This window comes from Sorex araneus, chromosome 1 (genome assembly GCF_027595985.1).
Source record: "Sorex araneus isolate mSorAra2 chromosome 1, mSorAra2.pri, whole genome shotgun sequence".
Classification (NCBI taxonomy): Eukaryota; Metazoa; Chordata; class Mammalia; order Eulipotyphla; family Soricidae; genus Sorex; species Sorex araneus.
The window spans coordinates 404,057,422-404,073,217 of NC_073302.1; the positions used below are offsets into that span (position 1 = coordinate 404,057,422).

The 15,796-nt window shown below is 39.3% G+C and overlaps 1 protein-coding gene across 4 annotated transcripts in view; it reads left to right on the forward strand.

Annotated features, from left to right (window-relative positions):
* LHFPL3 (LHFPL tetraspan subfamily member 3) overlaps nucleotides 1–15,796 on the forward strand; it is a 550,996-nt gene that overhangs the window by 352,024 nt on the left and 183,176 nt on the right. For all 4 annotated transcript variants that reach the window (XR_008631063.1, XM_055144598.1, XM_055144609.1 and 1 more), the window contains exon 2: nucleotides 15,428–15,664. Coding sequence is in view for 3 of the 4 variants with exons in the window: in XM_055144598.1 (XP_055000573.1) it covers nucleotides 15,428–15,664 (237 nt within the window). In the remaining variant the exon portion in view is untranslated. The remainder of the gene's footprint in view (nucleotides 1–15,427; nucleotides 15,665–15,796) is intronic.

The window sequence follows — 15,796 nt, forward strand, 5'->3', positions numbered from 1 at the left end:
TTTGTATGGGGGAAGCATGAGCACAAAGATGTATGGATCTGTAACTGTACCCTCACGATGACTCTCTAATTAAAAATAAACTAATTAAAAAAAATAGTGTGGTACTGGAATAAAAATACTCAGATCAAACAAACAGATATGACTCAGAACAATACAATAGGATTGGAAGATCAGTTATCATGATGGCAGGGAAGACATATGGGGAGGGCTGAAGAGATCATAGAACAACAGTGGAGAGTTTTTGGCATTTCAGTGATTTGGGGACAACATTCAAGGATCTGGCACTGAAAAGAATGGTATGAATATCCTCACCCCAAATATGCAATTAGTAATATAATTTTTGTTGTTTTTCGGACTCTTTAAAAGGGAATAAAACTTTTAGTTGATTAGAAGATATGAACAACCTACAGCCCTACTGATAAGGAATCTTAAGGTTCAGTCCTATAATGTAACGGATACCCAGACCTTTTCAGCCTGAGATTAGAAACCAGACACATCTCCTGCTAAAGGGAGGCTAGGAATAGATCTCTGTGGTGGAGTACATGCTTTGCAGGTATAGGCCCTGGGTTAGATTCATTCATATCCTCTCCCTCTTTCTCTCTCTCTCTTCCTCTCTCTCACATACACACACAAACTTTTTCACCCTAAAATCTGATGTTTTTATCCTAAGATCTGATGCATAGTTCAATTTTGATGCTTATACCATCATAATTATCTTAAAATATTACCTTAACTGATTGCCTTCTTAACATTTATATCTTAACATTCATAGTCTACAATTTAATAACCATACTCCTCCACACAGATACATGTGAACACTATTATTTTCCTCCTCTTAGTTCTCTAAGCCCCAGTCCCCTTCCACATCTTGGATCTGGTGAAAAGAATAATGACCTCATATTAAAATCTCAATCTTTCCCCTTCAATAAAATTTGAGATTCCAAAGTATAGATTGGGGGTTTAACATTATATATTTTAAAAACTCAGTAGCCTATGCCTTTCTTTTTTCTGTCCTCCATTAGATTATCATTACAACAAATAAATTGAATACCTTTCTAGATTGTAAATTCCTTTATAAAAGAAATTTTTTTTATCTTAATCACTGATGTCCCTAGACCCAAGACATAGAAAATAGTTGCCTGACTGAATTGCCAATAATATGTTAATTGCTTAATTGCTGGTCATTCCCCAAAAAAATGGTATCTCTTAAGTCTCTCATCAGTCACTGACAGGAACTCCCTTAGCTGGGAATATATTGCTCTAAAGTTCACAACAACAAAAATCAATGACGTTCCTGCATTTTTAGTTTACTAGAATTTTTCTGCCAGATTGTTTTTCCTAGGAATGTCATTTTGACAACTCAAAATGCCAGTGTTTTTAGATAAATTGGTCCATTTCTTGAAATTCACAAGAACTCAGGTATTACTCAACCATAAGACCATTTCTCAGTAATGGTCTTCTAACCATGTATTTCAATAGAAATATTAGTCAATGAATGCAATATTTGCACATTCCCAAACTTCTGGGACTTCAATTGGCTATTTAAACTACAGTCATTTGTCAAATTATCTACATCAGTCTCATCAGCTCTTTGATTAATTTCATTTCTTTTATGTTTGTGTTTATATATATTCTAAGTCTAATCGCTCAGTAGTTTCCTGAAATAGTAAAAGTTAAGCTCTATAATTAGATAATGATTAATAGAACAGAAGACAACTTCAAGAGTCAGTCCTTCATCTTTGTACACATAAAAGATAAAACCATAAACCACATAAAAATAAAAGAAAAAATTGATGCAAAAAAAAGAGTCAATCCTGCACTTGATTACTACCAGTGTGTTGGGGAGGAGGGGGAGCACAAAGGGTGCATATGTGTGACAGGAGTAATCAAGATTGCAGCCACATGCTAGGCAAGTGCCTTAATTTTTGTACAATTTCTCTACCCCCACGGTATAAGAAGGTTTAAATGAGTTGATTTATAGATACTCTCTCTGACACTGCTCAATAACATTAGCTATTGTTTTTTTGAATTCTCAGAATAGTTTTGGAAAACAAAAGCAATTCTAATTTTTGTTCTGCATTTCCTGACATTTTTTTTAACATTGGCTCTAACTACTTAATCTCACTAGAGATCCTGGACCTAAATAATGACTGATTTTATATAAGAATAATAATACCAGAGGCAGGAGAGATAGTATAGGGTTACCATGCTTGTATAACATGCAGCCAAACCCCGTTCAGTACACAAGCACCGCCAGTAGTAAAGACCTAAGCACCACCAGATATGGTCCCAAAATAAAAGAACAACCACAATGCCACTAATTATTTAGGGATCACTCCTGATAACATGGCAATAATGGGTAAAAAGTGAATTGTTGAGCTCATTCTATACACTAGATACACAACTAAATCTGGCAGCTACATTTTGAACTTGTTGCTGCACTTCATAGGTTTAGAAGCGCAAAGGCTGAGCCCACAAATTGAGCACATTAGTACTTAGAAACAATATGACAGAATAATAGTCACTCTTACTCGAATTTCCAAATGTGTCGATGGTAAAAAATAATTTTGGGAAACTTTTATTTAGCACTGTCACTCTGCAGATATCAGAATTATTCAATATTGATCATCATGCTTTAATAGAGAATGGAGACAATATATTTGCATACATCCTCTACAGAACTGGAGCTGTTGAGGTAGCCTCATTTGCTGCAGCTTAGATGTGTTCTTCCAAATAGCTTGTCAAAACACAATAGGCAGCCATTGCTGAAAGAGATAAATATGGGACTTATAGTCATTAGTGGACTAGTCAGTAACCTAAAGAATTTTGAAGGTTGTCATGCTTCCCGCTAAAGGCAATAGCTAAGACAGAGAGTTGGTCAAGTACTGAATTAGGTCCTGCCCCAAGAAAGGGCAACCATATCAGGCAGAATATCAGGACTCTACTACAGGGGGCACTTGTCATTCACCCAGATTCAATCCCAGGAACCCCATGTGGTCCCCCTGAGCCCTACTAGGAGTGACCCCTGAGTACAGAGCCATGAGTAAGCCTTGAGAAGTAATGTGTATGCCCCCCCGAAAACAAAAAACAAAAATATATATAGATACACTGGGGCTCTTTTTAAGACTCAAAATAAGGTCAAATGTCACAAGAGGAAATACAAAGCTAATGAAGAAACCAAGACAGATCCTTGTTACAAATTGAGCAAACCCAACTGACATCCTTGGAAACATAGTTTGTGAATGTATAGGCACTTAAAGTACAAATAGATCTAGTGTCCCTCAGGCTGGACACAGTCACTACAAATTAGAAGTCCAGAATAAGGTATGACAGCAAACTACTTTGTGTAACATCATGTCGTAGTCAGAACAATATTATTTTGGATCATCTGGGGTCAACTTAGCCAAATGAATTCTTTAAAGTAGAATTTTCAAGAAATCAGGATGGGGGGTAAGGTTAGGAAACATGGAATCAGTGGTGGAGGGATGGGGGCACAGCAAGGCATTAGAGGTGGGAAGGTTAAGTCTGAAGATCCATTGTAATTAACTATGTAAATCACAATGTCTAAATTTTTTAACACATAACTTGTTTTAAGTAGGTGAATGGGATTCAAGAAAGAGGGTACATTAAAAGGGTTCTATTCACTGGTAGATGGAGGTTGTTACTGATCTGTGCTATAACAGTATATATCTAAAACTCAACAATGAAAAACTTTGTAAAGTAAAGTGCCTTAATAAATATTTTTCATTAAAAAAGGTGGGGAAGAGAGGGGGGTTCGGGTGGGGGTGGTGGGAGGGATACTAGGAACATTGGTGGAGGAGAATGGGCACTGGTGGAGGGATGTAAACGATCACTGTATGACTGAAATGCAAACATGAAAGTTCACGACTTTGTAACTGTACCTCATGGTGATTCACTAATAAAAAAAAATTTTTTAAGGGGGGGAGGTCTATTGTCCAAGGTGATCACTTTCAACTAATATTGTTATAATGGACCATCCTCTGTCTTAACTATGTTCCACAGGTAAAAGGATATACATAATAACCTTTCAGCATCTGTGTTGCTAAACTATAATGCCTAAAATGAGAGAGAGTAGGAGAGAGAGAGAGAGAGAGAGAAGAGAGGTAGGAAGGTGGGAGGTGGTTTGAGGGGGTGGGAGTGAAACTGGCGACATTTGTGCTGGGAAATTATACTGATGGAGAGATGGTTGTTGGAACATTGTATGACTGAAACCCAATCATGAATAGCTTTGTAATGCTCTAGCTCACGGTGAATCAAAAAAAATTAAAAAAATACAAAATTTTAAATGGGGGCTCTATTTGCCATTGCTGGCTTTGAAAATTGGCAGGAAGCGTGAACTAAGGAAAGTGGGCAATCTTTAGCAATCAGAAAAGGCAACAAAGTAGTCTATAACTTAGAGCCTCCAGAAAATAATATTTGATGTGGGCTGTGGGCCATATCTGATTTATAAAATACTTGTGCTGTTTTTAAGAACTTAAGTTTGTAGTAATTTGCTGCAGTCACAATAGAATATTGATTCACATTACAACAAGGAAATGTTTGCTAGAGTTTGTGTCTGACTTGAATTTTTTTTAAAATAGCACATTATGTCCCAAATGACTTTTTCTTCTATATAAGAATGAATTTGTCTTTAAAGAATTGCAGTGCCCTGGAAAAAGGGTGAGCAGCATTGTAAGGTGGAGAATGAATGTTTTATTTCCCGACCAATGCCCAAGATTATCACTGTTCCTTTCCATTCTGAAAAGTTAAGCTTTGGTCACAGCTACTTATTAGTTTATATCAAGAATAATACTGCCTATTCTAGGCAGATACATGAATTCAGGAAGTAGTTAAGCTGTGAAGTCACGGGGCAGAGAGAATGTTCAGAGGTTAAGCAAACGCTCTTTGTCCACACTCCAAACTTCCGTTTCAGCCCCCTGGGGCACTCCATCTCCTGTGTTCAAAGCCAAACCTCCTTCTGGGTGTTTTATCTGCAGGTAAAGTCTTAGTCACGAGAAGGCATTGTTCTAGTTCAAGCATTGTTCTTAGACTGTCTTACTGGTCAAGGTTCATCTACACACTTTTGACTACTGCTTTTAGAAGGTGAAGTTGGAAAATGTGTGAAAATCTTTTGACAGAACATTTAACACACTCTGACTTCTTTCACCTTTTTTTGACCTTGTTTTGTCCTACACTTTTTTTGATGCCTATTCAGTGTCTCTTGAAACAGTCTCTTTTTCTAAAGCGGCAATATTCTCCATAAGTAGCCTGACATGTCTCAAATTGTTTATTTTTCAAAGCCTTAAGTTATTTTTGAAGGAGCAGCAAAAAGAATATAATTCTAAAAAGTTTTTGAAAAAAATGTTTATGGGGAATGGAAGCAATAAAGAAAAAAAGCAAGAATTCAAACAACTTACCAGTGTTTTCTTTTCCTTAGCAGTTTCTGCTGTAGATGTAAGAAAGCTGTTCTTTCTGATTCTACATAATCTTAATCTGAAGTATCCAAAGGACCAAGGGATTAGAGGAAGAAAATGACACTAGAGAGAAAGAGAATAGAGCCAGAGATATAGTATAAGTGGGTGGGCATTTGTCTTGCCAGCTGCCAACTGGGCTTTGATTCTCACCATTCCAATATGGTCCCCTGAGCACTGCAAAGGAGTAATTTCTGCATGTAAAGCCAATAGTTACCCCTAAGCATTGCTGGGTGTACCCCCCAAAAAAGCCCCAAAATAAATAGCAAGAGAATAGATGTATGGGACAGTCATCTGGAAAGGTGTATTGTCCCAAACTGTTGTCACCCAGACATTTTGATGCATGGAAAATAATTCAAAGTGAGCAGAAGGTGGTGTATGAAGGGTGTGGGGGTACAATTAAGGAAAAGAAGAGGAGGTTCTCTTTGTTTGCATTAAAGGTAGATTCTCAGGGGAGGGGAGGTTGTTTTTTTCTGAAAAGATCAAATAAGTTTGGGATCCTCTGATCTAGACTGTCTGTCATAAATGATTTAATAAACCCTCCATGCTGAGATTGATAGTACTCCATAGTTTATGCAACAGTTTTGGGGGGCCATACCCAGCAGTCCTCAGGAATCACTCCTGGTGGGGTTCAGGGGAACCACATGAGATGCTAAGGATTGAACTTGAGTCAGCCGCATGCAAAGCAAGCACCTTACCCACTATACCATCTCTATGGGGCCCCTGTGCAACTGTTCTTAAACTGTGTTAGGATCAAGTTTGGGTGGGGGGAAGATAGACTGAAAGCTATTACCTAGGAATCTGTTTAAAAGTATTTGCCTCTTGTATCAAACAGGAGACTATAATGTAAAGTGAAGTAAGAAGGACAAATACTGGGATGATCTCACTAATCTGCAGCATATAAAAGATTAATAAGAAAAGGGAATGCATGATCTCAAAGGGATACCCAGATTACCATTAACCCTTGAGCATACAAATGAGAAGTACAGGGAAGGAAAGATACCAAGAGGTACAGTTAATAAGAAGAGAGGCATAGTAGGTAATGTGTAAGGATCAGAGGCCCTGAGCACAGCCCTGGTATAGAGATGGCATACGTGTATAGATCTAAATGATAGAGCCAACTAAATTGTGCATATGAAATGAGAACTACAACAACCAAAAATTAGATTTATGGGGTATGGGATGGGGTGAACCTGAAAACTCAGCTAAGAATAACTGTAAATCACGGTGCCTTCATGTCTAATAAAGTCATTTTTATGGCGTTTGCATCAAATTTGCACTTATGATCTAAATGAAAGAAGGTTGGAAAAGCACTTATCTTTCTCCAGCTTGATTGCCCTTTGACCTTTTAGTATACAATATTTTTCCACGGTTTCTTGGAAACAATTAATTTTTGCCATTTGAAATTTTTAAAGTATTAAACTTTTAAGTCTGAAGAGTAAAATAGTTGTCAATCTGTGTGGAAGGAAAGTCCCCCACACTAATGCTGTATTAGTGCCAAGTTCTGTTTTAAGGGATCATCTAGAAATGGGCACTGTGTCCCCCTGGGGTCTAGCAGACTTGAGAAAATTTGTCCTCATGAAGAAGAAATTCAGTTGTTCCAAGGTCACTACTTTCAGTGAGAAATGAAATGCTGGTAGCTAGATTGGCTACCAGAGATCCTGACTTTGTCTAACTCCAGCCAAGTGTGCCATTTCAGAAGTCCCAGACTGTGAGCCGGGTATAAGGCTGGCACCCTCTATCCTCTCTGCTGCATAGAAGAGCACAGAATCAGCTCCTAAGTTGTTTCTGTAAGCTCAGCTATGTCTGGGATTATGTTATAGAAATTATAACATAATAATAGAAATGCATGGATGAATACAAATCTATTTTGAAGATGAGTAATAGAAAGCAAATGGCAGGTAACCACTCAAGAATCCAGAACAGTTTCTGAAATCTATTTGGCCTACTGCCCCATTTTCAAGTGAAGAATTTCTCACCAGCCCCCTGAAAATCAACCTTCTTCAACAAAACAGAAAATACCCCCTGTTGTATCTAAAGCAGCTACACTGTATGCTGCTCCACCACTTCCCACCAAAAAAAAAAAAAATCTGGATTATTTCAGAGTGCCTGCGTGCATGTACACACACACACACACACACACACACACACACACACACACACATATCCATACTCCTGCAAGGGAGGGGTTTGCTGATCTAGCCCTAGGCTTCCTGTTTTACTTTGCTTTGGTACAAGGAACCACATGAAACACTTTCATGGAGAAGTTTTTTGTCCCTGTCCCCTTGTTTTGAATGTTCCCGTGACTGAAGTGTATTTTTCTGGAAGAACAGTGATAGGAGGCCCTACACAAAGTCCTGCTCATATGGCCATGGAGAAAAAATGATCTCTCTTCAAATCTGTGACCGAAATGATAGATTCTAGCATGTAAAAATGTGACCTTAGACAGGTGCTGTCCTATAAAACTCAGATGCATTTGTGACCTGCCAGAACATTCCATTCTGAGTTTGCCAAAATGTTTGCTAAAACACTGGCTACAGAGGCTGAAGAGATGATACAGCCGGTAAGGCCCCTGCCTTGTACAGCACCCCATATCCCCAACATTTAGTCCCCAGCACCACATATGTCCCCCTAATTCCTGACAGGAGTGGTCCCTCAGCACTAAGGGGCATGCTCCCCATCTGCCAAAATATACTGGCTGTGAAAATTTAAAAATTTTAAAAATTAAAGAAAATGTATTTCACAAACACTAAAAGAGAACCTAATTGATTCATATCTTTGTTTTCACTTGAAACATAAACTTCTAGGGCTGGAGAGATAGCACAGCAGGTAGGGTGTTTGCCTTGCACGCGGCCGACCCAGGTTCAAATCCCAGCATCCCATATGGTCCCCTGAGCACGGCCAGGGGTAATTCCTGAGTGCAGAGCCAGGAGTAACCCCTGTGCATCGCCAGGTGTGACTCAAAAAGCAAAAAAAAACCATAAACTTCTATAAATAAGTAATCAGTTATAAATGAATAAAGGAGATATAATATTCGTAGCCATAAACACATACATGCATGTGTGTGTGCGTGTGTGTGTGTGTGTGTGTGTAAGCTTAAGGAAGAGTTTATTTTTAGGAGCATTTTTTAAAAAATGAGTACCTCAGGCCAGGAGGTAGCTCCAACCTGGCCTAGACTCACTCCTAGCACTGCCCCCTCACCAGGTACCATCAAGTATAGCCCTAGTAACACTGATCATTTCCAGGAAGAGCAACCCTCCCAAAATATTTGGCTAACACATTGTCAGCTTCATATATCAAGCAGAAGGCAGCAGTGGGAAAGGATGCTTTTTCTTTTGAAATGCATAAAGCCCAAATATACTCATATTTATACAATAGAACCTCATTAATTCTCAATTCTTGCATTTTGAAGTTATAACTACCCTAATGTTCTTGGCAGTACATATATGATGAAATTCTGATTAAGTAAAATACTAGTAAAATACTGGTGTAAGCAAAAGAAATATTTATACACAGGAAAGCTAACAGTTTCAAGGCATCACTTTAGTACTCGCTCTTGTACTCAGAATAAATGTCTAATTATAAACATGTTAGGCACTGCCAAGATTCTGTAAGTCTTCTTAGTATGAAAACCAATATCCTAAAGTGATTTTACACGCAACCGTGTTGTAGATAAGTGAAGGATAATAGCATGTAGATAGTGTAAAAAAACATTTGTTCCAAAGCTAAATTGTCTAGATTCAGATGCTGCCATTTGTTCACTTTGTGTGACTTGAACCAGCTATTTGAAATTTCTTTGCCTGCTCTTGCTCTCTCATGTGAAAAAAAAGGAAAGTCAAAGGCTGGGGCTTTCAAAGAATCCATGAATGGCAACTATTTCTCTCTGTAATGGACTGAATATTTGTGACCTTCAAAAATGTATATGCTGTGGGGATAAAGAGATACTACAGGAGCTAATTCAGCCCTCCTCTTCAATCCTGGCTCTCACTAGTGTCCTCTGAGCATTGCCAGACACAGATGTGAAGGCCCCAGACCTTGGGGGTTGCCGGGGCAATCTTCACACTGCAGGGTCTAAACAGCAGCAGTATCTCAGGCCCTCGTAGTGAACCCCCACCAATGGACAGGTTGGCTTACATTTGCCAGGACGGGTCCCTCGACCCCCTGAGCACCACTTGGGAGATGCCTTTCCCAAAAAAATTCCTTTGTTGAAAACTCTAATCCCAGAATGATGTGTGAGGAGACGGGACCTTTGGGAGGTAATCAGGGTGGGAGTGGGAGACCCTCGTGATGAGATGGGTGGCCTTGGAAGAAGAGGCCAGAGGGGGCTGGAGCAATAGCCCAGCGGGTAGGGTGTTTGCCTTGCACGCGGCGACCGGGTTCGATTCCCAGCATCTCATATAGTCTCCCGAGCACCGCCAGGAGTAATTCCTGGGTGCATGAGCCAGGAGTAACCTCTGCACAATGCCGGGTGTGACCCAAAAAAGCAAAAAAAATACAAAAAACCAAAAAACACAGAAGAGGCCAGAGGGAGCACTAGCCTCTTGACTCATTGCACCTGTATGAGGAAATAACCAGCGGGCAGCCGCCACAGCCCAGAGGAGGGTGTCCATCACAGCCACGAGGCGCAGGCGCAAGCTTCTCAGACTTTAGCCTCTAAGAGCTCACTAACAACTGAGAAAAGAGCAGACATAAGGAAGGTTAGGTGGAAGAACATGGCTTCAGGTCTCCACCTAAGAGACTCCCCAGCCCGCACCACAAAGTCCAGCTGATCCTCCTCATCTCCCACGATGCTGGAAGATCAGGTCTGCACCACGTGGAAATGGATGGAATGTGAGCTTGTGTGGCTACAGCTCCTGAACAAAGGGACGAGCACCAGGGCTCATGTGCCCAGTTCCTATCCTACACATATTCGTCAGGGAACTTGCTCCTTCTCCATAGAGAGAAATTGGACTGGCAAAGGCACCAACTACAATTCACAGAAATCTTGTGGTAGTCAACACAGAAGGCAGTGTTCTCATGTTCCTCTGAGCTGTGAGGATTAAATGAGATGATGCATGTGTAGTGTGCCCCATGCAGGGTGAGCTTTGAATAAATACCAGCTATTAATATGACATCTAAGATTAACTTTGTAATTTCAGTTTATTTGTGAGGTTCCAACATACCTATCAAAAAGTATCAAATAACATACTAAAGGTCAAAACTATGCTGGAGCTGGAAAGATAGTACAGCAAGTAAGGTACTTGCCTTGCACACAGTTGACCCAGATTTGATCCCAGACATCCTGTGGTACCCCCGGAACCACCATGAATGACCACTTAGGATTGTTTGGGGGCATCACCCCAAAACAAAATTTTATGTTGAATTTTAAGAACCAAATTCTGATTTATATTTTCTTTGATAATAAACCCTCTAGTTTGGGACAAATTAGCAAATTGTGCTGTACAATGAAATGTTATTCCTTCTCTTCAGTGTATTGTTACGGTCTATGAATGCTGTTTTTCCTCTAGCTGTTATTCATAAGTTCAAGGGCAATTGCCTTCTTTCAACTGTGGTGAAGGTATTGTGGTTAACTCCGCTCAAGTTAGGGTTTGTTGCTAGGGTTTGGCAATGCAGCACACCCAGCAGTACTTGGGGAGCCATGTGATGCAGGGGAATAAACTCTGGGACTACCCATGCGAGGTATGTGATGTGCCCTTAATCAAGAAGTTATCTCCCGCTCACATTTAAAGGATATTGTATTTTTTGTGTTATAAGCCCCCAAGCTAAATGTTCATAAAATTATGCTAGATTTGAAGCCAAGCTTTATCAACATGCAGTTTGCTCTCTCACAAGACTCTCCACCTCTGTATCTTTTTATTCATTTGGTTTTGTTGTTGTTGGGGAGGACACACCAACAACAACAGGTGGTGCGCAGGGCTTACTCCTGGCTCTGTGCTCTGGAGTCACTCCTGGTGGTGTTTGTGGGATCAGATGCAAGGCAAGCACCTAAACCACTCTAATATCTCTCTGGCTCAATACCTATTTTATACCCTGGGCTATTTAGTTTTTCCATTTGTAAACTGGAGTGTAAATAGAAAACCTTTCCAAGAGGTTACACAAATACTATATCTAGGTCCAGTTTGTCTCACATGTGCTGATGAAGAAGCAGTAGGATTGATTCTTGTATCCTCTTTGCCAGGTGGTTAGACCATCAATACTCATGTGGAAGTTCCCCTTCTGCATTTGGCAGCTCAGCTGGCATCAGTTTCTTCAATTACTGTATGCCTGAATAATTGATAGAGTTAAGTGAATTCGGCTTCCTTTTTTTCCCCCACCAAGTTCCCCTTGAGTGCTTCAGCAACACAAGGCAATTTATCATGCTTTTGTGCAACAGTGCGTAGACTTTTTAAAGGATGAATTTAGACTTTCTCTTCCTGTCCAAAAAATAAGCAATTCTTCAGTTCACAACTTCAAAAGTCCTGACTAAGAAGTTGGACCAGCAATATCAGCTGGCCCACGTGGCCTGAGTTATAGACCCCTGACTGTGGGTTTGTTTGTTGTTGTTTTTTTCATCTTGCTTCATTCTCCATTGGAGAAAGACCCAATTAAGAATAATTGTGGATTTTTCTAAGGATATTTTCTTCACAGAGGTTACATTCAGCTCATTGGCAAGAAAAATACCAGAGTAATTAGTGGCTCTGGGGACTACTAGCTGTTTGTATACTAGCTCAGAAGAACCCTTTGTCGACATCAGAGCCCCTTACACAGAGATTTCTTTGAGAATGGGGGCACTTCCTCACCAATTGGAATATGTTTAAAATTGAAATCAACAGCCATGCCCTCACAAGGACGCCTTTATTATATATTCCAAGTCAGAGACTTTGTGACAGTGGACTTTGAGACTGTGGGTTTCTTTTCATCATGCATCTCTGCTCACCTCCAGCCCGTCAGCTTATTTTAGCATTCGAGAATGTTCCCTGATACACTTCAGGTAAAACTGCTGCTGGAATGAAGAGAATATATAATTGTGAAGAAGGTGACATTCTAATAAGAAACCCATTTGGGGATAATAACCCAATTGGGTCTAATTTTCCTCTATGCTGTGGACAGAAAACAGCATGTCCAAATTAATCAAATGTCCTAGAGCAGTGCACACAATATTGTATATTACGATGTTTTGTGGAGGGTGCTACATCTTACAGGATGATCAATTCTTAAAGAATTGGCAACAATTATAAAGCCAAGAAAAAATATTATTTAATCATTGGTTGACTGAGACATTAGCCTGGGATCTTGCAAGTACTTCTTAGAGAGGATTTGGAACAACTGTTAGCTTTCAGTGGCGCTGTACAAATAGTGCAGGTTAATAAGGTTTAGGTTAATAGAATGTCAGAAAGCAGAATTTATTATAGCAGTCAAGCATTAGTACAGACTGTAAAAATCATACCTTCCCAAAGAAGCCAACAGAGCCTTAAGTTTAACCATTTCAGTGAATTAAACATTACTTAAATACACTAGGACTTTTAGAAGTCCTTGTATTTCAAAAATAAAACAGCCAAGAAGTGGAAGTTTGAGTAGAGGAGAAGAGAAAATATATGTATTCACAGAGCTTCCAGGATAATAGTATTTTTTTAATTGGAGTTAAATGATGGAATTTATTTATAAAGTTGACATATCCCCATGAATTGTAGTCTGAGGGCCACCTAGAGTATACTTCCTAGGGGAACCTAGACATCTTTCAGAAGGGCAAAACCTGATATAATTACCCCAGGTTTTAGCTTAAGAGTTCTCTAAATAGACATATTGCTTAGACTCTTGAGAATATACTCTTAATATAGTATATGCAATATTTCTCAGCCATGAGAAAAGATGAAAACCTGTGATTTGTCACAGCTTGGATGGAATTGGAGGGTGTCATGCAAGTGAAGTGTCAGAAATCAAGAGAAATACTGGTTGGTCTCTTTCATTTACAGAGTGTGAAGACACTGAGAGGAATTATACAGTTCCAGTGGAAACAAACCCTAAGGCATGATCTAAAGAACTGAGAGAAAAGTGCCTGCCATAGAGGCAGATGGGGTGAGAGGCTGGGAGAGAAACTGGGGACATTGGTGGGAGAAAATGTGCACTGGTGAAGGGACCGGTGTTGGAACACTATATGTCTGAAACCCAATCATGAACAACTTTGTAACTGTATCTCAGTTTTGTGATTCAGTTTTTAAAAAGAAAGAGAATTCCCAGAATAAATTCTGATACAGTGATGAAAGGCTTGGTGTAGCACCTCTGCAACCATAAAACAATGGCTTTAGTACTATAGTGATACCTCAACATTTTTTTAATTGCATTTCAAAAATCTGGTTTCAGGAGCCAGAGTGATGTACAAAAGGTAGGGCACTCACCTTACATGCAGCTGACCTGGGTTCAATCTCTGGTGCCCCATATGGTCCCCCAAGTCTGCCAGAAGTGATCCCTGAGCACGGAGACAGGAGTAAGCCTTGAGTACCACTGAGTGGGTCTCAAAAAACAAAATAGTCTGGTTTTTGTTATATTCATCAAAATGGTCTTTGCAAGAATTTTACTCAGCCCTAAAGAAAAATTAAATTTTTCCTTTTGTATTAAAACAGATAGTAATACTTCTTGACAGCTTTAGAAGTTCTTTGGTTCTAACAGCCACAGAATTCTATCTTGTGTTAGTATCAGTCTTTCTATTGCTAGTCCTGGAAACAATCTCTACATGATTTTTTCCATCCCACTTTCTCATCTCCTTGATGAGACTCCTTACACAGTCTCTTTTCATCCTTGGGGACTTTGTATGTGCCATTGTCTGGAATATCTTTCCCATCAGTTTTGCATGTCCAATGCCTAAGATACTCCTTTTAATAACTTCTCAAGAGACCTTACCTATTTGCCACTTTAAAGAAGGACTCATCTGTTAGTCTTAATATAAATACTTTCTTTCTTACCTCACATTTAATGCAACTTACAACTACTTGATGTACATGTCTGCTCTTGTTTTCTGGGGCTTTGTTTATTTTATTTGTTTCTTTTCTGAGAAGGACATAGGCTCCATGTTAACAAAGCTATGTTTTTTTTTCCTGACTACTACATTTCTTGATCCAAGAACCATATTTGGTACTCCATAGGAGATACTCAATAAGTGTTGACATAATGAATTAAAAAGGGAAGGAAGGAGCTGGTGAGTTTATCTCAATCATAATTTGTCCATAAATTATTTCTATATAAGTAGAATGGCAACAATAGCTTTCTTACCTTCTTTTATTTTCTAAATAACATATTTTTATAAAAAGTGTTCATATGACTCCCTCAGAGATGTTTTGGAAATAGGAAATAAGTATTTTCCTTGAGTTTCTGAATTTCCATAAAAGCACTGTGGTGCCACACTCTGTTGCCATATTTTTCAGTCTTTTAAAATATGAAGTAGAACCGAGAATAGAATAAAAAATAACAGAGTGCATTGCATGTGGTAGGTATCATTTCAACAAACATTTCACAGTGGCTGCTTCTGTGTGTGTGTGTATAGGAGGTCACTGTATGAAATTATTTTTTACTGTGACTGAAAGTCAATATACACTGATATTTTTCCTGTTATCCTAATCCCTTATCTAGCTGCTGTCATAGCTTTTCAAAGCCAGCATTGAATTGTCATTCTGCAGTGTTATGATTCCTTCTGACCTATTTACAATGGAAGCCTTGCCATAAACACGCACCAGAATTCTATTTTTCACTGCTGTCTTATAGATCAGCATACCTTCTCAGTATGTGCAGACTCACTACACAGTGCAGTTCCAGAACTCCCTTTCACTGTGCAGTTAACCAGAAAGAATTAGTCTGGGTAGGACAGTGGTACTGTTGTCAGTTCTTGAAATCTAGAATGAAACAGTGATCTGACAAACTGCAGAGATGTTTTATGAAAATAAAATTGATAACAACACTTTTTCTTTCTCTTTGTCTTTCTTCAGCTGCCTGCCTTGTGCTTGGCTGTATGATTTTCCCTGATGGCTGGGATTCTGATGAAGTAAAACGGATGTGTGGAGAAAAGACAGACAAGTACACTCTTGGAGCTTGTTCTGTCCGCTGGGCATACATCCTGGCGATTATTGGGATTTTGGATGCCCTGATCCTCTCGTTTTTGGCATTTGTTCTTGGTAACCGACAAGACAGCTTGATGGCAGAAGAACTGAAGGCAGAAAACAAAGGTAAGATTGCTTTGGGGATTTCTTACTGTAACACTGCAATCACAAAATATGATACTTTCCAGGCCTTCTCTTAGATACCTCTGAGAGTCTAATTGGCCTCATTCTTTAATACTGTCTAATTCACAGACTGTG